The following is a 22293-nucleotide window of genomic DNA, read 5'->3' on the forward strand; positions in this document are numbered from 1 at the left end:
TCCCAAAGCGCCTGGAAGGAAACAATTGACACGTACTCTCAAAAGCTCTGGGTTTCTGAGACATTTCCTACTCACCGGGGTAACAGAGCCTTTCCCATGAGAACTGTTGGCTCCAAATGGCAATGCCTGGGAAATGTAACGTGACACACATACGCCGGCACCATTATCCTGGGCCTTGGTGGAGGATGGGGAGCACAGAGCCAAGTCCTCAACTCCTGCTGGTATCCAGGTCCTGCTCAGCCAGAACTTTCTCTCACACACCCAACAGGGACTAATTGCCAGTTTCCTCCTGTGGCCCCTTCTGCATTCACAGCCTTTTCTGGGGGCTGCTCCCATCACCCACCCTGCTCTCCCCCAGGAAAATTATGAGCTTCTGTGTGCACCTCATTAATTTTTAGAGCTGTTTTGGTTGACCAGAGGCAGGTGTTTCACAACACTAGAACCTCGTAGGTAAGATGCACAGCAAGATCTGCAGGTCCCAGTGGCACCTCTTCCCATCTGAAGGACAGTGGTGGGTTATTTGTGGCTTCTTTGACCTTAACACATGCCATAGCAAAAACTTTTCAAGTTTGCTTCTCGTGCCTGAGGAGAAACTTCACTGTGCACTGAAGTCAGAACAAAATCATCCCATCTGATTATTAACAGAGCAAGAAGCAGTCATCATCAGAGAGGCATTTTGCCCCCCCCTGGAAAAATGTTGGTTGAAACCACATCTTTTGCTTTATTAAGAGCTATTAAAGACTAACAGCTGATGATTCAGAGTCCAGATTTAGAGTTTGGGCACAGGAGACTCCCTGAGTCACTTTTACTGATGAAAACCCACTCGTGTATTACCAAATTGAAGTTCTGTAAAATGCAGCATTCCCTCCCTGCCTGCGAGAATATCGCTTCATCTCTTGTCTCCATCCTGACCAAGCATGGTCTCGTTGACACCCTGGGAATGGAAGTGCCCAGATCTCCAGCTGTGCACGCTGCACAAGCTCGGGTGCTGACCCCAGCGTGCACAAAAGCAAGGACACCTCCAGACACCTGCCCCAATGAGTCAGACCCCAAACACAACACCACGCTGTTTCTTTTCTGAGTTATTCCATGTAAGGAAATGTGAGGGTTAAAGAAATGCAAACATAGGAGGGGAAAAAAGCGTACAGAAAAATAAAAACAGTAAGGATTCTTCAGGCTTGAAGTTGTCTGAGCTGGTAAAGTTTCAGCTAACCGCTGGTTCCTCGTGGGTGTTCACACAGCCCAATTTGTGTGTGAGCACAGCCTGATCACCTACTACCTACACAACCCCCACCTCCCTTCAGGTGCTCGCTCCCCATCACTCGCTGAGGTTTGCAGAAAGCTTCCCAAGGGCTTCCTCAGGAGAAAAAGCCAGGACCTGCCTCAAGCACAGCAGGTTCCTACACCTCTATACCCATAATTCTGTCTAGGTGTTTTTGCACTTGCTGTGGCACAAGGCTGGAATCTATCCTGAGCTCTTTGTCAGTGAGGATCCTTTTCTGTCCCAGGAAGAAAGGACAGCAGTCTTTCAGAGACTGAGAGACACGGTGTACATGCAACAAAACACATCTATAGGGAGAAAAATCTCTAGTTCGGGTGTTGTTTCCCAAACCAGCTCTGCAACCATATTTGCCTTGAAGAGTATTATCACTTCCTACCACGGCCTTGGTAAGAAACCAGCTCTTCCCAGAAAACTCATATACAACAGACCTGATGCACGACACACCTATGGAGAGCTGTAGAGCTCAGGTTTCTCATGGAGTTTAAATTTAGGTGGTTCTGGAGATCTTCATCCTGAAATAACAGTCTTCCCATAAAGTCTTTTGTACCCTATATTTCAACACATCCACAGAATACACCACCAGTGGCCATGGTAGTAATTCAAAGGTAGCGTACTACTCAAAAACCTGTGTTGTAAGAAATGCAAACTCAAATCAGAGCCTCAGCACGAGAAAAATAAATTAAAAAGGTAAATCAGCAGATATGATTAGATTATCTAAGTGTGGTGACACCTTTTGTGCCTGAGGTCTCTGCACTCATCTGGACACTGAGCTCAGCCTACAGCCTTCTGCAACCTTAGTGCATGACCAAGAGCAGACTTTAAGCCTGACACTGTGTAAGACTGAAAATCTTTTCTCCTTCCAGATATCTACAGCCAAACAAAAGAAGCAGGAAGAGATCACTTCCTTTATGATCTTCTCCATTTTTAAGCACTAAGTCTTTTAAGAAAATGGTGAGAGCAGAATGGCTTCTGCTTTAGCAAAACCAAAACTTGGTCATTCGGAGAAAGGAGCTGAAAGTTACAGATCAAAGGATAAAGTTTGCCTGGCGCATAACATCTCACACAGAATCCCTTCCACATGACCAGGGCCGGTGAGACTTAGAGCCTGGTCAGAGTAGCCCATGAAGAATCTCAAACTGGCACCACAGAAGGGAAGAAGACCAGAATCTAACACTGAAAATGTGGAAATCAATGAAAATAAGCTGAGTATGAGCAGTTTTCACCTGGTCCTTGTTTTAACTTTCAAGGCTCCTTTCCAAAGAACTGGGAGAGTCACGTAAAACCCCATCAGGCTTGGACAGGCTCATGTGGTTACAACTGACATGTCTACACAGCCCAGCTCTTCTCCACTGGCCACTCACGCCTCCTGCACTGAGCAGCCGTGTGCACCCAGGCTCTCTGAGAAGACTGGGACAGACATTTCAGGCTCCCTGAACCAAGGGCTTTGCTCAGGATGCACCAGCCAATTCACCCTGGGGCATGGCTGACCTAGAAGAAGACACAGGCAGGGAAAGGGGTGCCCTTCTCACCTTCTCTGCTCATTTCCGTAGCCTAGCTATCAGTCTGGTACCTGGATGGAACTGAAACACAGCACACCCCCAGGGCAGGGAAGCTTTACTTACTGATGTGGCTTCTGACACATCCCAGGAGGGTATGGCTTTCACTCCTACCGCTAATGACTTACTAACTCCATGAACACTTGCTCCGTAGCCACGTCTAGCGCGTAGGAATGTGCACCTACCACAGCTCACAGGGGACAGGCAGGGGATGGAGCCCGCCACGTGCTTTGTCAGCAGAAGATGGCTCGGCACACCTTTGTGGCCAAGAAGGTGTCGGTGTATCACCAAGCACACAGCGAGACGTGGCACCAGCTGACAGGCTGCTGGGGTCACGCCAGGCTAGAGCAGCTGGGGGTGGAGGCAGAAGTGGACTTCCCATTTCGTGTGAGAATCCAAGGAAATAAAAGACATAAAGAGTTGATGGTCCAGAAGGACAAATAAATCAGAGACCATCCATTTTAAAAGGGAGATACTAAAAGTAGCACTAAGCAAGTCCCAAACTAAGCCCTGCTTAGTTTCAAATCAGCTGGAGAAACAAGAAGAAAAGGCTCCACGGGATGGGACACAAGGTCTGTGTGACACCCCGCTTCAGAGAACCAGCAGAACAGAAACCACTCTTCCATTGCCTCCTGTACAATCACTGTATCTTACCCAAGACTTTCCCAGGAGCCATCTGAAAGGGTATTAATTTCCACACAGATGAAAACACTGGCCACGAAAACAACAAGGAAAGAAGAATATTTTCAATGATACATTAGGAAGATGTAAATTCTGGTTAGGAGCAAAGACATGGACATTCACAAGGCCTGTCAGTGAACAGGGTTGGTTCATGCAGGAGAAGCAAGGAACATGATGATTCCTCCTAGCACCGTGTAAGAGCCAAGTACCATTCCCATTAAGGCATATGAACACAGACACAGGAACTCAAAACCAAAGCAAACCATCATCAATCCTCCTGACGGGCTGACCAGGCTCCCAGGCTCACCACACCCAACCCACAGGCTTTTCAGAACATCCTGATATTCAAGTGACTGATTTTCCAGGCGAGTAAAAACTCATCCATCAGGTAAACAGCAGGAGGATTCATTGAGTACTCGGTTGAAATCTGGGTGAAATCTCAACAAGCTAAAACACCAGTTGGAGATAAGTCACATCCAAACCCCTCCTGCTCCCCACAGCACAATATCCCCATCAGGCACAGAACCAGGGAACAAATGTGCTTCCCTCAAAAGAGAAGGCAGAGAGAGGGCAGCCCACACAACTGGGACAGACCTGGCTTTGTGTCACATCAATGACTTCATTAGCGCAGAAAGATGCACTTATGACTTACAGTGGTGATGCCTGGGCACAAAATTACCTCTCTGCAAGAGCTGCCCATGAAGGGGACCTCAGGTTTTTGGGGGACTGGGAGCAGACTGCCACAGGATCAGCAATAGCAGGTGGATGCCTCAAGTTGGACAAAGGATGCTAGATAAGGGACTGGCTGGGAGAAGCAGAAGAAATCATGTGCCCAGCAGGTGAAGGGAGGTGGCTGTCCCCCTCTCACCTCTACTATGCTCTGGTGAGACCCCACCTGCACTGCTGTGTCCAGTTCTGGGACCCCCAATGTCAGAAGGACATGGACCTACTGGAGTGAGTCCAGAGGAGGCCACCAGGATGATCTGAGGGCTGGAGCACCCCTGCTGTGAGGACAGGCTGAGAGAGTTGGGGCTGTTCAGCATGGAGAAGAGAAGGCTCCAGGGAGATCTTATAGCGGCCTCCCAGTACCTGAAGGGGCTCCAGGAAGGATGGGGAGGGTCTTTGGCCAAGGGCAGGGAGTGAGAGAACAAGGGGTGATGGCTTGAAACTGGAAGAGGAGAGATGGAGATGAGATGTGAGGAAGAAATTGTTTGGTGTGAGGGTGGTGAGACCCTGGCCCAGGTTGTCCAGAGAAGCTGTGGCTGCTCCTCCCTGGAAGTGTTCAAGGCCAGGCTGGATGAGGCTTTGAGCAACCTGGTCTGGTGGAAGGTGTCCCCGCTGATGGCAGGGGGGTTGAAATAGATGGTCTCAAAGGTTCCTTCCAAATCAAACCATTCGATGATTCTATGTCAATAGAGAAAAGAGTGGAATAAAGTAGCACAAGTCTGTAACCAGGTAGCTGGAAAAAATCAACATTAGGAAGGCCCTGAGGCATAAGGGCCTTTAAGACAATAGTACCATGCAATAAACTAATGCTTCCACGGTGTGTGGGATAAAGAAAAGGGTCAGTGTGAATCCATCAGGTGATGGGACCAACTACTTGAAAAAAGACAACCGTGAGGTTGAGCAGGGACTTCACAACCCAATAAATGCCATCAGGAGAACAGCCTGCAACGAGAAAGCTGCAGTAAAGGGCAAAAGAGAAACAGAGGCACCAAGAGAGACAAACCCCAAGCTCCTACACAGCTGACACATGGAATTGCAAGGGACAAGGTTAGAAACAACAGGGTTCTCCTCAATTCTGCCAGCTCTGACAAAAGAACCCTGAATTAATAGCTAAGCTGGAAGTATTCAAGAGAGGACCCAGCATCAGCAATGAAGATGCAGTTACTTAATTGAGCAGGGAACTTGTCCAAAGATCATTTTACATATTTGTATTGCTGCACATCACATCTTAACACGCAGTCCTTCACTACCACCACTGCCAGGGGCAGGGAACTGAGCTGGGTAGGGGAAGATGGCACGTAAATCGGAGAGTTTTTTTTCTATATTATCAGGCTTCTAGAACTTGAATATCTTCACAAGGTCATTTTAATCTTTCTGTAAAGTGACCACTGCAGTCTTTAAAAGGTTCCCAAGTAACAACACTAGAGTTAGCCAGAAGGAAAGTCTTCCTAGACATCTGTCTAAAGCTTGCACTTCTCAATTTCAAACCTACGCTTGCTCGCTGCCCATCGATGACCCAGACTTGAACTGCCAGATTCCTAACGAGATGCAGAGGCCGCTCCAGTGAAGCACGTTTAAAAGGCAAGTGAGCGCTGTGCCCTGAAGAACAGGATGGCTCTGAAAGACAGAGCTGACATCAAGTCAAGTCGAGATTATCTACACAGGAAAAGAAAATGAAGAAATGAAACGAGGTCTTCATTTGACTTCTTGAAGATCCTACAAAACTCTTGTTTGTTAAGAAGGAGCAGATCAAGTCAGGCACCAAAAACTGCGCTAGGAATTGCTAGGAAAGGATCAGAATATGGAGCCCAGAAGACAAACACTGATGACAGCTACAAGGTACTGTTCCATGACAGGAAAATAGAAGGAAGTTGGCAGTGAATTAACAGGTGGACATTGTTCAGACAGAACAATAAACATGTGTTTGGGGTATTCTCACCGAGCTTTAGATAAGCCACTGCGGGACTCTTACCAACAACCCCATAAGCTGCTTTTCTTTCTCTCTTCTTTGGAGCTGTGAGAGGTTACAGAAGCCACCGAACCTGTCCTGCTGTGATTTGATCTCATCTGGCCAGTACTTTTTGCATTCCACGGAAAGACAAGGGAGACTTTAAAAACACACAGCTCTGGGGAGCAGGGCAGGGAGGGGAGCCGTGCTGGACTGTTTGATTTCAGTTTCAGGTCCAGCTGTTTGGAAGCATGGTAACTTTGGATTTTTTGGCATCTGCCTCAAGCACTGACCACAGTTCCTTTAAAATTATGTCCCCTTCTGAAATGACCCCCCAAAATAGCCCATCTTAGCTGAAAATCATGGCCTTATTTTCCATATTTCCATCTCATTCATTACCAAGGTTGACCAAACAAATACCAAGCTGTACTTGGCACCATTGAGTTCATAGATGCTGGTAGGTTTTAGACCACCATCCAATATAAGTAAGAGCTGTAGCAGACTGACTAAGGCACCCAACTGCTGCCCCCATTTCAGAGGAAGAACCTCAGATTGCTTTCTGGGTACCAGAGGATGGCTGCTGCTTTATCACTTGTGCACAAGCAAGAGGAAGTCATACTGCTGAGATCTGCTCTCCAAACTCTGAAGCAAACGCTGTGGTCTGAACTCCTAATCACCATCAATGACTGCACAGAGCAGCACATTGTCCAACGCCTGAAGAACTAACAGCAAAGGCTGGGGAGAGATTAGCAACAGAAACAAGATGTACAACTGCCACGTGCCAGGCAGAGATCTACCTAAACCACCACTCTGTCTCCTGGGGTTTGCCAAGAACGAGAGAGGGAAGGACGCTCCTGTGTTCCCCAGCTACGGGAAGGCTGTGACTGTGTGACATGGCCAAGCTTGAAGGACCCCAACCCTGACACGGGGTCAGGTATCTTCCACTTTCTGCCACAGTCTCTTCCCCTGTTTGCCAAGTGTGTTCTGCTGTTTACCTTCACTGCTCCTCTATGCTTTCATTTCTGGCACCGACTGCGTCTCTTAAAATGAAATCTGTCAACTCAGTGAACAGGCAAAAACTGTGACAGTTTGCTAAATACAGCCAAACAAAGCCAGCACTGGCATGACACATCCTACAACTGCAACTGGGCCCCCCCAATGTAGTTTGTGCCACCTTCTAATTTTACAAGTCCCAGAAAACCTCAGGAAGGGTAAGCAGCACATCTGAAGAGTGAGCACAGGCTGTGTCCATTCTTCAGCCTCCATCCTGAACTATTCATATCCACTATTACTGTACCTTAAAAAAGAGCTGTTGGGCAGACAAAGGTATATACACTGGGTGGGAGGAGACAGTCAAACAAGCCTAGACTTGAATCCTAACATTTCAGATAGGACCAAACCAGCCACACCACCAGCCTACTCACACAGTGCAGCTGGGCAGCATCTACCCAAGCTGAAGCGCAAAAGAAGAGAGAGCTTAATAACTGACCTTTGTAGAGTTGTTATCATAAGCACCCTGAGACAACAGAGGTCCATGTCCCTGGTCTGGACCACTGTGCACTATCCAAGCACCTGCACTCTCCTGGTAGGGACCAGCAGCTTCAGGATGGCCCCAGCAACTGAAAACATCCACGTGGAGAAGTTGCTCCCATCAAAGGCTGTAAGGTGCCCTGGTGAGGGCCACCTTCCTAATTAGCATGGTCCTCAGCAAAATCAGTTTCACTGCCAGGTCAGAAAGCTGATGATTGTTTCTAAACTGATTGGGAGATGGAAAGAAGCCAGTGACGGTCAGAATGGTATGGCAAGCCCTTCCTGCACTGCCACGTACCTCACACTCACAGCATGGGTCAGTGTGAGACTTATCACTGCTGAAAAGAAAACACAACCTTTCCCTCACCACGGGCAAACCACATCAGCTATTGACTCAGCTGTTCTTAAAACATATTCTCCATTTCTCCTGCGTGCACAGCCAACTTATCACTACCTTATGTAAAGTCAGTTTATCATCATCTCAACTTGGATCACAGTTTTTCTCACAGAGCTTGGAGTAGGTTGGCATCCCCACCTTCTCACACAACTCCAGCAACTTGAAAGCTAAAGCTGATTGCTGACCACAGATGAAAGACATGTGCAATGACCACGATGGGGAGGACAGACACCAGCTGGAAATTGCCCACTCATAGATTGCCCAGCATCAAGCTAAGGAATGACTGAAAAGTGGGATTATCTTAACGCCAAAAATTTCTGAACAAACCACTTAATGAGTGACTCATCCTTGACAGACCTCCCAGCACTCGTACTGTTGACTTACTTAGTCCACATACACAAAAACCGCTCCCAACTCTTCCGTAGGGATTGACCATATGATCATAAGTCTGCAGTGGAGTCGCAGCACTAGACCTTCTCACTTCTGACAAACCAGTTAACGCCACATTTCCGTATCCTGCAAAGTGTCATGGAGAATTAAAGCTGGAGAGAAGCTCATCTGAAATCTTTCATCCAGATAACTGAAAGTTGAGAAGATCCAAACCACCCATCTTGTTGTTACTAGCTGTGTGGGGCAGCGTTTAGGTCCCAGTCTGTGCCTGCCACTCCTGAGTTGTGCCAGCTGCTGTACAGAAAAGAGAGCAAAAAGGCAGGGCCTGAGTCCTCAGCCTTTTGCTTTTGCACGAGCAAAGCCTGCCTCAGTTTGACCAAAGCAAAATACAGCCTACTCACTCTCTGCATATAAATTACAGGTACCAAAGAATATTCATGACGTCCATTTTGTGCTGAGATTTCATCTGACTAATTTTTTAATCGTATTTATTTCAGAAGCAATTAAAAACTCTAACTGATATGAAACAGGTCTTCTTGTTATTTCTGAAAATGGAGAAGGTCTGCCTACAGTCAGTGATCAAAAACTGAGGGCAGGGATGAGAGAAGAACAAGAAAACAAAGTAAACGGGAAAAGCAGCTCATTTCTCCCAGCTTCTGCCTGCTGTTAATAAAGGTAAAGATTTTCCCAGTTATCTTTACCCTCGAGCTCTCTCCTCATTGATCCAACCACCAAGTAATAATCTTGGGCTTATGGCATCACACAGCTTTCTACCAGCACAGTGCAACAACACAAGAGGGTTGAGAAGAGAAGGCAAGGAGGAGGAAAGTGTGGGGGCAGTCAGCTAAAAGGGAAAAAGCAGTTAAGGAAAGTTGTTACAAGATCCCTATTTTAGGCTCTCTATATAGTAAATCCCCTAATGATAACAGGACCTATGAACAAGTTTCCACTGTAACAGCATTTTTTCCTGAATTCACTCCTACAACAGTGGTATCTAAGAGATACTCTCGAGACTTCTACTTTGCAAACCATCTGAAATACAGGATGAAACACCTGCCACGAGTGCTGGTCCTCTGCTCCTAAGACAAGCAGCCGGAATGCTGCTCTGGCCTTCCAGCAACACAGTTGTCAGACTTGAAATCAAGCATCCTCCTCCCCACACCATGAGGTCAGGGTGGCAGCAAGCCTGGGGGAAGTTACGCTTAAAGAGCCAAGAATACCTTATCTCAAAGGATAAGGTGGAGCTTTACTTTTCCCCTCTTGCAAAATTGGTTATTAAGTAATGTGTTTATGTCACACATACCAGCACTCCTAACAGTGGCATTACAGCAACATGTCATTACCTTCAAGGAAAGGAACGTGCAGTGCTCTGATTGAATGGGAATGGTTTTCTTGCACAGGAGGTCGAGTTTAGGGCAGTGCCTCTTCCTGATTTCCCCCAAGAAAGCCTCCATTTTCACGCTTGCTTTCCTTCCACACTCTGAACCAGGCCCAGGCAGGTCCCTTGCCTCGCCAAGTCACATTTCTGGGTGTTTATGTGCAACATCAGTGATGGCCAGTAAAGCAGCTCTTCATCACGAACGTGTACTGAATTAACCAGCTGAGGCCTCCCCCCGATAAAGACAGCAGGAGGTGAGCTGGTGCCAAGTCACATTTCTGGGTGTTCATGTGCAACATCAGTGATGGCCGGTAAAGCAGCTCTTCATCACAAACGTGTACTGAATTAACCAGCTGAGGCCCCCCCCGATAAAGACAGCAGGAGGTGAGCTGGAACAGAATAGTTTTCCAATGTCAACAGCAGATATCACTAATAAACCAGCAACACATTCCAGTGCAGGACCAGACTGAGGTGCCATCTTAGAGGAGCGTTAAACCATCTCTGGAACCAGGCCAAAGGGACATACTTTTGACATGTATGTGTGGTTTCTATTAACGTTACATTTACTCAGCAAGGGCATGACCGACAACTGCCCCAACCTGAAAACATCTCAACATCCTACTGACCAGAAATGCCCCTTTTCAGCCCTCCTTAAAAAGCAAAGTCTTTCCCTCTTCTCCACACTGCTACATAATCAAAGCAGTGAGTGACGTGGTAATTCAGAGTTGCTGTCTCCATCTCACACACATAATGTGAGGAGGTCATCAGCTACCAAGGAAACGATACCACGCTGTTCCTCTCTCCTTGCAAAGAACGTGCAAAAGAGAGATGCTTCAAATGACAACCTTTAAATTCCACCTTCATCTGTTTGAAATCAAACCGATTCCCAAGCAACAAAAGCTGTCTGCTTCCGAAGCGTGTTGTCACATTTCTCCAGAGGGTTTTCCCATTCTCTCCTGCAAACTCCTGCAGCTGCAGAATCCCCAAGTCCCACGACACTGATAAAGGTTACAACTCCCCTTTCCCTAGCAGAGGGAAAAGAAAGCAGTCTCTCCTCTCTGCTGGTTTGGTTTTGTTGTTTTGGTTTTTTTTTCCCCTACAAGTTAAGTGAAATTAAGAGTAGTTTTAAAGAGCCTTCCTGATAAATTTGATCAATATTGACTGCTAGGTGCAAAAACTTATTGGGAGAGGAATGGGAAGAAGAGGCAAGAGAGGCAAACAACTGTATATGTATGTTGTTTCCTCGTGAAAGCAGGCTAAAAATAAAAACTATCAGAAAAATAAAATACCTTGGAGGCAACAATTCCACTTGCTGTTACATTTTGCTACAGAAGATGCAACATGTAAGCCTTTTAAAAAGCAAGTTATAACCATACCCTGAAAGTGGTTGAAGTAATGGAGAGCACTTCAGAGCTAACATCTCCAGGTCTCTAGACAAATGCTCTCCTCCTTGAAACTACTTCACCTGCAGTGCAGGAATCTCACAGAGAGACTTAAAAGCATCTGCAGCAAGTGTCAGCTGAAGGACTGCAACTGGTATTTTAGCCCTTCCACTGGATCTTAAACCCAAAGAGGGTAAATTTAGATTTGCTAGAAGGAAAAAATTATTTCCTGTGAGGGTGGTGAGACAGTGGAACTGGTTGCTTAGAGAAGTCATGGATGACCCTACCCTGGAAGTCTTCAAAGTCAGGTGGGATGGGGCTTTGAGCGACTTGATCTAGTGGAATATGTCCCTGCACACAGCAAGGCTGTTGGACTAGAGAGTCTTTAAAAGGTCCCTTCAAACCCAAACCATTCTGTGAGCCTACAATTCATTCTATACCTGCAGACTATGACTGTACATGGGGTGCATGCATATTTGATACACACATACATTCAGTGTACTTATATACAGCTCACGTGTCTGTGTAGAGAGTTAGATGCAGCTGAGGACATGCACCGAATCAATCAGGTTGGAAATCTTCCCCTCGAAGGCAAATAACATCTCTTCAAAGTGCCAAAGCCTTTTAACGATTGCTCACCCTGTGGCAATGCCCCAGATTTGCCAGGCACGCTGTGAATGCAAGGCTGTCCCACTCCAGAAGAGTGGAATGGCTGAGCAGCACCATACACACACCACCCATGGACCATGACACCAGCAGATGCCACAGCAGCGGCACCGGCCCCGCCACAGACGGCAGCTCCGTGATTTTGGGATTTAGCTCGGTCAGTCACAGAGGCCTGGAGAGAATCAAGGCGCTGCCTTTAGTGCCAACAAGGGAATTAGCTGGTTCCACAGCTCCACGTCTCTCTGGAGGCTCAGACCAACAGCTACAGTTCTCAGAAACCTGTCGTGTGCAATTAGAAGTACTTGTTTCACCTCCCCTTCTCCTCACCTCAGCGAGATGAACTGCAACGGCTCTGTCAGCCAAACTAAATCCAATGAGGATATCTACACTGAAACATAAACACACCACATCTACAAATATTACCTAAAGCATTACCCACAACCTTTTCCACAGCACCTGCAGACAGTTAAAAGGACACTCCCGCACTGCTCTTCACAAACAACAATTTGTATTATATCCCTGGAGCGTCACATACGGGCAACACACACCACAGCAGCATGTGGCAACGCTGAAGACCATAAAATAGGAGAAACATTCTCCCTCTCTCCTCTCTCCAATGTTTCTGCTGTGCCAAAGTATCAATTATTCCACAAGCAAAAGGCAAACACAAACCCCCTGTCATTCCAACCCTGCAGACAGCAAATGGCCTAATTAACCCAGCATGTTGATTTATAGCTACTGAGCACAGATTACTTCATGAAAGAGGAAGAAAACACTGGCTTTTGGCATGGAAATGGCTGGTTTGATTTGCTGGAAGTGTTCTCATCCACCTTTTTGGAGATGATTTTCTTTCATATTGCCTGGTCCTTTACCATCCGCTAGCAGTGACAATGACATGGCTATAATCCTACACCTTTCAGAATGTTTTAAAGCCAAAAGCCACGGGTATTTGTTTGCCAATAAAGAAATAAGAATAAAATTATATGCCTAAATCAAGAGGGGAAGGGTAGCACCGTGGGGTGAAATGCTGGCCTCCCTTCCCTGTCAGGTACAGTACGTACCCTACCGTCCTTCCCTCCTTCTCCCCCACTAGTTTATCAAGCACACGGTCAACTGATCCTCATAAAATAAGAAAAAGAGAATTTGCTGCAAATAATTCATTCCTATCAGCTTAATCATTTTCCAACCTTAAACTAAACTCCTTTAAATTCCTTTTATCTTTGGGATTTCACAACATTTTTACTCAGAGAGAAAATAAAAACACTTTCAAAGGAGTCTCCTCTTTTTCTAAAAAATGAAGAAATGTTCTTCTCTGTTAAGAAGTTCTTCAAAGGAAAAACCTTCTCTTTATGCCTCCCAAGCTACAAGGATAACCCAGGCAAAGGTCCACTTGCTGTCTCACGTCCACCCCCAACACTCTGCACAAATTCTGCTGGTTTTTCCAGTTCACTTCTCCGTCTGCGACACCTGCCACCATGTGCCAGCACTTCCCAGCGCAGTGGTGATATGCAAGCGTTGACAAAAACACATCCATGGAGGAAAGAAAAACAAACAGCCCCAATATTTCACAGCCACTATGCAAGACAAAGCAAAGCAAGCAGAGTTTTGAGTTTTGGGGGAAGTGGAAACCCGTGGCAGTGGCATAGAACAACATTCACTCCTGAACTGAAAAAAAAAAAGGCTTTCTTTAAAAGGTGAGTTTTCCCTCTGAAGCTTACCAGTGCTTCAGTCAGTTTCAGGATTAATTACTCAGCAAAACAAAGGCGCCCTTTTTCTCTGCTATCCATTGTGCCCACCTTACAGACAAACAGCAATTGTGAAGGTACCCTTCCTCCCCAGCAGCCCAAGGTTTCTTACCTTCCACTTCTTCCTCGTCGCATACATGTTTAAGGAAGGAAGCCCCTCTATCCAGTACTGCCTCGTCCTCCATCCTATAGTAATAGAAAAGAAAAAAGGAATGCTCAGACTTCTCCTGCAGCGACCTACTTGAAGCAGCCCAGGTCCTGGGCAGGTTAAGATGCAAGTTGTTGTTCATGTTCCTGTGGGTGTTCCTGTTCTCCTTCCAGTGCCTGCTGTTCCTTCATAGAGCTCCGTTCAAACGGCGTTTGGTTTAAGCTTGAATTCTAACCTTGAGAGGACATCAGTGGTGACAGGTGTGAGAAAACTAAGCCTGGTCAGAAGCCTTTGGGTTTTTTTCCTGTTTCTTGTTTCTTTTTGTTTTTTCCCCCCTCCTCCTTTTTCCTTTTTTCTAAAAAGGAGGTACAGACACACAGGCAAGTTTGGGACTGTCTATTCAATAGCCAAGAGTCTGTGGAATTCCAGTTTCCCTTTATAGTTCTTCTACAAGACCTCGGCTGCAGAACAGGTACACAGGCAAGCACGCATACTACACACAGACACACACACACACACGTTCTAATGCACACTGGGAAACCAGCCTTCAGCCAGCCTCTTAATACCAGCAAAGCACACTTGTCTGTTGGGAGGCAAGCTTTGTGTCACATGTTGGCCTTACAGAAATCTGACATACGAGGATTATAGGGAGACCGAGCTACAGTAAGTCAGACCATCACAGCAGTCGGTTATGTGTGCCACCCATCCATTCATCTACTTGGGGACAGCTTTTAGGAGTCGCCTTCTTTCCTCTCCGCTTTTCTCTCCACCTCTTATCTGCTTCTCTATAGAAGAGACTCCTAATTCTACACCTCAGCCATAAAAATCCTCCTGCTGCGCTGCCCAGAACTGGTGCTGCTGTATTCCACCCACAAAATAAAACCCTGCAGACTTTCCAAGGGTTCACCTGCAAATTTCACTTTTGACAAGCAAAAACAAAAATGCTAAAATAACAAAGAGAAAACAAATCCAGCTGTATTAAATAATCTCCTTTCATATCACTTAGAGGCTAAGCACTCATTTGCTGCTCACTGCTGGACACTCACCACGGAAGCTTTCTATCTTAATACGACTGCAGACCGAGCTGGCAACCTGCTTTCTACCAGTGGCAAGAAACAAGCACGTGTGAGTCACCATCAAAACCCAACACCTTTTCCTTATATTCCCCTAGATGGAATAGGGACAAACTCGGTACAAAAAGAGTCAAAGCCTTCAACTTCTTCACATCCATATTGCTTCCACTTGTGATCCTGCAAGATCATCCAAGTGCAGTAGCGGCACAACACTTAAAAGAGTTTTTAAAGGGTATATTCAAATTCAGGAGAATTAAAACCTGAATTGATGAAAGAAATCAAAATGTCTTAGCACATCTACCTTGCATGTCAACGCCCATCTGAATAAAAACCAAATTCACCCACAAAAGGAGGCACCAGAGCCCTCACTTTCTGATAGTAGCACTGTCTCCCATTTTTGTCAAGTTTTCCTCCACCTCAAGCACCTTTACTGACATGCCACTGGCCTCATCCTCGCTTCTCAGTCCGCAGCTCAGCTCCCATAAACGACTCTCAAATACATCACTGACAAGAAACAACAAAGCAAAATAGGTCAGATTCAAACCTGCTGACTAAGCACGTGGAAATACACATTTTTCCTGTGTGTTACTGGATGGCAGCCAACAACACAGCAACGTCCCCAGCGATGGACACGAGCATCAGCTCCTAAGTTCAGGCCCAGTTCTGACACCTGGAAGGAAGCCCACCTCCCCTTCACACAGGCTGTTTCTGCCCACGCCGTCTGCAAGAGACCCAGAATGCAGAGGATGGGAAGTTCCTCTGACGTAGGCGAGGTCCCATCTCCCCAGCAGCTGCTGCCAAGGGACAGGACCTGCTTCTGGAGAACAGCACACACACAGAGTCAGCGCTCGGGAATGCACGCTGAAGCCCTCCCCGAAAGCTCCAGTTCTGCATTGAATTCTTCAAGACTATTTATGCATCTTTTTTACAGCAGCAAAAGGGAAGGTATTTCATGCTGCTCTTGCCTGTTTCCAGCTGTTGTGAAGACACGCCCCAATGGGGTTTGGGTTTTGTTTTTTTAATTTCAATTTTTTTCTCCCCAAAGCAGCACAGTAGCTACTTGCTATGAACACAACTGAAAACATCTGGAACAGATGGAACTGGATTTCCAGACCAAACACAGACTGCAGGAGCTTTATTACTCCATAAAGTCTGTTCACACACAACATGTCCCAGCATCTGCCTTCGCTCCCCGAGCACGGAGGCATTCAGGCCCCGCAGCCTGTGTCTCCGTGTGCAGCCACACCTGGGCATCATCGCACAGCCTCTGCTCCAACACCAGTTTCCAAGGTCAGTGTCTCAACACCACCATCAGCAGCACCAGTCCAGGCACTCAGCACCTCAAAAGCAAGTGCCATGGTGGGTGGCAGAGAGGGAGAAAAGAGGGAAAAGGAAGGAAGGGAGCAATTTCCAGTGCTGAAACTTCACCTGGTGCCATCCACCCAGCAAAAGGTCTGCTGAAGTTCCCCAGGGCAGCAGTGTACCTGCAGACCCCACGCTACCCCCCAGCCTCCCAGTAACGGCCCCTTTCCTCCCTGGGATCAGGTTATCAGCATTAACAGGTACGCTTTCTAGTTGCAGAGGGTTGGAAAACTGCTTACGAGACATTGCAAGCTGGATGCTTTCCCCGAAACACGCGCAGGCAGAGCGGATCTGAAGGAGCTGGGGGGTTTAAAGGGCCAGGAATAGAGCTTGGGTCGCCTTGGCAGGGAGCCCCATCTCTAATCCACAGGAGTTTAGTGATTAGACTCCCAAGCGCCACCTCCCTTGACTTGGTCTTTTCTGCCCTTCTCAGATTACTGCGGGATTTCTTCAGGTCAAAACCTAACAAGGAAACATCCTTTATGAATTTGCACGGGGGAAATATTTCAGCCCCCCCTGGAATTTTTCAAATAACATGAAATGAAAGTTGCAGAAATTAAAACAAAAACAAAAAACACACGAAAAAAACCCCAGTTAGATGAAACAACAGGAAAATCTTCCCTGGGGTCCTCAGGGGAAAACTGGTAGATACCTATCAAGGGTGCACTGCAGCAAGAAAAGGTATTTTCACCATCCCATGGAGGAGACACACACACTGGATAGAAGAAAGAGTGGATATTTTTTTAGGGCCAATGAACAGAACCATGCCTTAGTTTAAGCCTGCTCCAGTTTAAACCAGCTCCTTGTACTAAGGTAAAGCATGGGACATTCAGAGACTTTTTATCTACATCCACATCCTCATTGTTGCTACTGCAAGGTTTTGGAAACAAACATAAAAAATTAATTAAAAAATACTGGAATTCTGTTTCCAGGGTCTAGATCTTAGCAAGTTGTGTACTCTGATAGAATACACTCAAGTGAAAAAGCATGAGCTGCTTGAGTAATTGGCCTCTCTGGGTAGATAATTAGCTCAGTACCAAACATTTTTAGAAATGACATTATGTGTCAACAGGATTTTAACAAGAGTCACACAGTGCCTACCCAACACAGCATGCGACTCAAACCTCAATTTGCAGAGCACTTGCAGATACAGCTCACAGAACTGCTCGACTATTCAGAAAGAACACGACCCATTTCATACAAACAGGGACCCCAGGTTCTACAATGGAGAGAAAAATCAGTATAAAATGGGTAAAAGTGAAGGAAATAAAATAGCACAAAGCAGAAAAGGAGATAAAAAAGTCTATTCTCCAGCGAGAACACCCTGAGAAGTGAGCACCTACATCTTTGCCTCTCTGCTCCGGGTCACTCCCGAGGCAAGAGCATTCAGCGTGAGCACAGCAGCCCTGATTTGGGTTCTAAAGGAAAGTGCTGCGGTTCAAAAATCAAATGATTTGTGATAGGTTAAAAAAGAAAAAAATAAATAAATAAAAAAGACAATTCCTGAAAACTCCTTGTATATCCTTCCCCTTGGCTGCACTTATCTGACAGTCTGTTTTGCTCATCACACTAAACTCTTCCTGCAGGTCTCCTTGTTATAGCACCAAACACTTACAGCACATCTTGGAAGCAGTCTAAAGCAGCCAGGAACCTCAGCTTTACCGTCCCCCCGGTCCTCAGCCAGCAAGCAGGGACCCACAGCAAGCCGTCCCTCCTGCCCTCCTCCCCGGGAGATGGCCTGCTGCCACCGCCCGGCTGACAGCCATCAACACCAGCGCCGCTCCTAACGCGGTAATTTATGACAGGAGAAGAGGGGAAGGCAGCGCTGGGCATAAATAAAGCAGGAGGGCTGATGAGGCAAGGCGAGCGCTGCACGGAGATGCGACTCGCTGGAGTGAAAAGACACGTAATAGAGCTGGGGAGCAAGAAACGAGAGTTATTACTCCCTGATAAGATTTTACAGTTCTGCCCATTTCTAACGTCTTTTGCAATCAGGAAGAAACTCCAGCAGCCCCTGGACTGAACAAAGGGAAAACGGAGTCAGCTCTGTAACCCCAACGGAGAGCGTAACGCAGAGCCCACGTGAAAGCCACCTCTAAAGAGCAATTCTTTTACCACCAGCCGGGGTGCAGAGCACGGCAACGGCTTTGGGGAGGAGAGAGGATGGCAAAGGTTGGGGTCAGAGGGCAGCAACGCCGGCCGGCTCCAACAGCGGGGTGGGCAAGGTGGGGGGTCAGAGCAACAACTCAACCTTTAACAAGAGACAGAACAACACAACCAGCAGCTACACCTGGAGGCTCGCACAGACACAGGGATGCAGAGGGACTAGACCCGAGTAGAGAGAAGAGCCACCAAAGGCTTCCTCGTCAGTGACAACCAGCACCTTCACCAAACCACTCTGGTTAGATGCCAAGCGTGAGTGCACGTGTGCAGGTATCCCAAAAACAGTATGTCAGTAAGCTGAACAGGCTTCTCCTGTCAACAGAGACAGGGAGAACATTCTTTCTTCTCTCTGCAACCTGTGAAGCATCCAGACACTGCAATAACAGTGGCCGAGGAAACAGGAAACTCAGAAGGAGCCTTGGTCCCAATTGATTCTCTCACAGCCCATACACAACTGCTTGAATAAACAGCCCTAATACAACTGACTCCTTTTTAGGGGCTAGATGTGTTTTGTTTTTCTCACGTACTTGCATATGGGTTCTGTCACACAGAAAAATGAGCTCCTGACTACATTCAGCAGAGTCTGGTTGATGCACTTTTAGAACACATTGCCAAATTTATCTTGGATGCATTTTCCCCTGTCAGCTCTAAACACTTTCATGCTTTCTCAGCAAAAGGCTGTACTCACCAGGAGCAGCAGAGGACAGAAGCCTCTGCTTGCTGCAGAAAGAACTTGCATTATAATTATTTTTAAATCCAAATAGAAAGCCAGATCCTTTTAAAGTAACTCTCGATAATCAACAGGGAACTAATACCCAAGATGACTGCTTGCACAACGCCATCCAGTAGAGCAGATGCCAAAAGCCTCATCTCAGCTCCTTCCCCTCCTGCAGATCTCTTGTCTGAATGGAGAACGCTGAACAGAACCATCAGACAACTACAAATGGTACAAGACTCAAATCTGTAAATGCACAGGAGGGGCTAAAGCACCCTTTTGTCTGACAATGCAGGACACACAGGAAAAGGCTGGGACACATCCAGCCCTGAAGGAGGGTGACTGTTCCTTTGCTCTGGGCTGTGCTTTTTCCTTTCTGCAGTACCAACTCTTATTTTCTAGTTTCTGTTGGACCACGACGCATGCGACATGGTTGCTGATTAATTGCACGCATGCTGTAGTGAAACAAGGAGGAAACAAAAAAGGAAGAAAGCTTTGAAGTTTATTATCTCACTACCAACTTGCAAGCAACTGCACGTTCTGGATTACTCGTCTTTCCAAAGGTGTGCTGCTGCTCGCTCGCGTGTCTCAAGCAGGACAGTGACACAAGCCTTTCATTACCTGACGTTGCAGCGCGCTTGTTAAAGGGGCTTTGGAGAAAGGAGGATAATTCTAAGGGTAAGCCCACATAAATCATTGGGGTTACGCTTCCCATCTTCCCCTCCCTCGAGGTCCTTCCATGGAAGTCCACCTAGGTCAGAGTCACGACAAGATGGCACGCACAGGGAACAAGCCACTGGCCCAACCCAGCACACTTTCTGTGTGGCACGCAAAAGCCAGGCCAGATGGGCTCGGCTCCCGTGTCACCGGCACAGTTCTGCCAAGCAGCCCTCACCCTGCACCCATCAGCAGGATAACACACTCACACGCTCCCTGCCCACAGCTACAAGCTGCTTTTCAGATTCCATGCTGTTTCACCTTTTTTTTTAAACCATCCTCCAGCTCAGTATGTTCTTGAGAACACGCCATTTAGACACGTCCTCTCGGTGCTTCTTTGTCCCTCAGAAACCCCCTTTCTGCAAGGCACCTTCCCAGCAGCATTTCAGAGGGTGTTTTCTGCAGGCAGCCGTGTGCCTTTATGCTGCTGCCCCTCCATTCCATTCCAATATTTCCCCTGTGTAACACACACTGGGGTCTGGTCAGCTGGTTCTGAAAACCTAGAGAAAAGCACAAACCAAGGCTGCTGGGGACCTCTGATCAGTCAGGCAGCATCAAGCAGAGTACAAACCTCAATATAGGTTATTTGTTTGAAATATCTCAGTTACATGGATCTCACTTTGGAAGATGTAGCCCATTCATTCAGTAAAACTGTGTAATGCTCTTCAGATCACTAAAAGTTATTTTAGTATTAATAAGACACTTTTTAAAATCTTGGGGGGATATAAAGGGAGGATTTTTTTATTGGGTTGTGTTTTTAATAAATTCCCAATTAAGTCATCTCACTGTTAGGTGAAATGTTTCCCTCTACAGTGGTGTTCTCAGGGATTGAAATTAAGCCCCATTATAGGATTTAAATATGAGTCTCAGTTCTTGACTAAATCTTGTTTTCAGAAACTCTTACTGAGTGGAATGTTGAGAACTCTAAAGGTTTATCTCAACTGACAGGTAAAGCCCATGAGAACACCCTCCTAACACCAAGGTAAGAACTATTTGAATTTATTTTGACCAAGTGATATCATTTGGATTGCAATTTAAATCTCTGACAGCTTTGGGAGAACTCCTCAACTTGGACTCGTTCCAAAAATGAAAGAACTGCTAGGAAAAACAATGAGGAGTGAATGAAATTGAAGCTTTCTTCTGCACAAACATGGAAGTAACACTGTGAAAACACAGGGAAATACAAGGGAGGATATTGGCACGGGACCCTAGCGTAGGGGTAGCAGTTGAAGCCACTGTTTTATGATGTTTAGATTGCTTACCATAAAATGACACAACTCCCTCAAAACTGATAAAGTCACCTGCCTCTTTGTTTTCATTTCCTTCTCTTCAAGCAAACCACGGAGCTGTAACTGCAGACAGACCAGCAAGGAGAAGTCCACGTTTCATTCAAGCTTTATTTGAAAATCGTAGCATCTCAGTTAAAGCCCTCTCTCCAGCAGGACCAGGGCAACTTCTACAGCTGAGCACTGGACATCTTCCACATGCATCTGCTAGATTTAATGTCTCTGGAGCCAGGCAAGGGTATCGAGATGCTCTGAAGGGAATTCAAGCCTGCACTTACGTAGGAGCATCGTGAGATGAGCCAACCAACAGGAAGAAGTGATTTCCAAATGCAAATATTATGAACAGATCCGTGTGAGGCTAACACAAACCAGACCTTTCTGTAGCTTTATTTTCTGCAAAGCATGAAATAGAAATCACAAAAAGTTCTTCCTTGGAGGTAGAATAGTGTCGGGTTTTAAACCCATAAGCAGGAGTGGATTTTTCCTAGAAATCATTATTTCAAGACAGCCTGTGGGATCCGAGTTTTTGGTTTGGTTTGGGTTTTTTACCATTTATTACCGTGACAATGCCATGTCCTGCACTATTTTTGTTACCATTTTATGCCTTATAGGTAACTTCTCACTGGGCTGTTTCACATATCCAGTTGGCTAGCCCTACTATATTTTTTTTTTTTCAGCTTTGCATACTAACAGAAAAAAGAACAGAGTTCAATTTTGGCATGAAAAAGTTCCTAAGATATCCCCCACCTGCTTCAAAGCTTGGGAAAAAAGAGTCAGCGAGTTCTTAGGAGTAGTTCAAAAATGGGCAAGTGGCAGGAGGAGAGCGCATGTTTCAGGAGTGAACTCAACAAGAAGGCTAACCTGAAAAGACGATTGCAAGACATACAGCATATGTTTGCCCCACTTCAAAAAAGTTAGGTAGTGTACACCAGATTTCAAATTTAGCACATGACTTGAGGCTCAATAAACCTCAGATGAAACCAGAGGGCTGATTTATGAGAGCATTTTGATGAGCTCTTCAACTAAACCCGTGTCTATTTAAAAACAATCCTCTTCTATAAAGTAGTGGCTCTCTCTGCTCGAGCCTCATCTAAGAGCTCTTTTGGAGAAACCAGTGCCTCAGTGTATTGTGTCACAAGACCAATATT

General features: G+C 46.3%; 1 protein-coding gene across 1 annotated transcript in view; it reads right to left on the reverse strand.

The window, feature by feature from the left end:
• The window catches only part of SLC4A4 (solute carrier family 4 member 4), a 151174-nt gene extending 137305 nt beyond the window's left edge, over positions 1-13869 (reverse strand). Inside the window, exon 1 of the mRNA XM_029085268.1 lies at positions 13794-13869. Within this exon, the coding sequence (XP_028941101.1) occupies positions 13794-13866 (73 nt within the window). The 5' untranslated portion in view covers positions 13867-13869. The remainder of the gene's footprint in view (positions 1-13793) is intronic.
• Between the last annotated feature and the right edge of the window lie 8424 nt (positions 13870-22293).

The sequence above is a fragment of the Antrostomus carolinensis genome, unplaced genomic scaffold, assembly GCF_000700745.2.
Source record: "Antrostomus carolinensis isolate BGI_N321 unplaced genomic scaffold, ASM70074v2 scaffold826, whole genome shotgun sequence".
NCBI classification, from domain to species: Eukaryota; Metazoa; Chordata; class Aves; order Caprimulgiformes; family Caprimulgidae; genus Antrostomus; species Antrostomus carolinensis.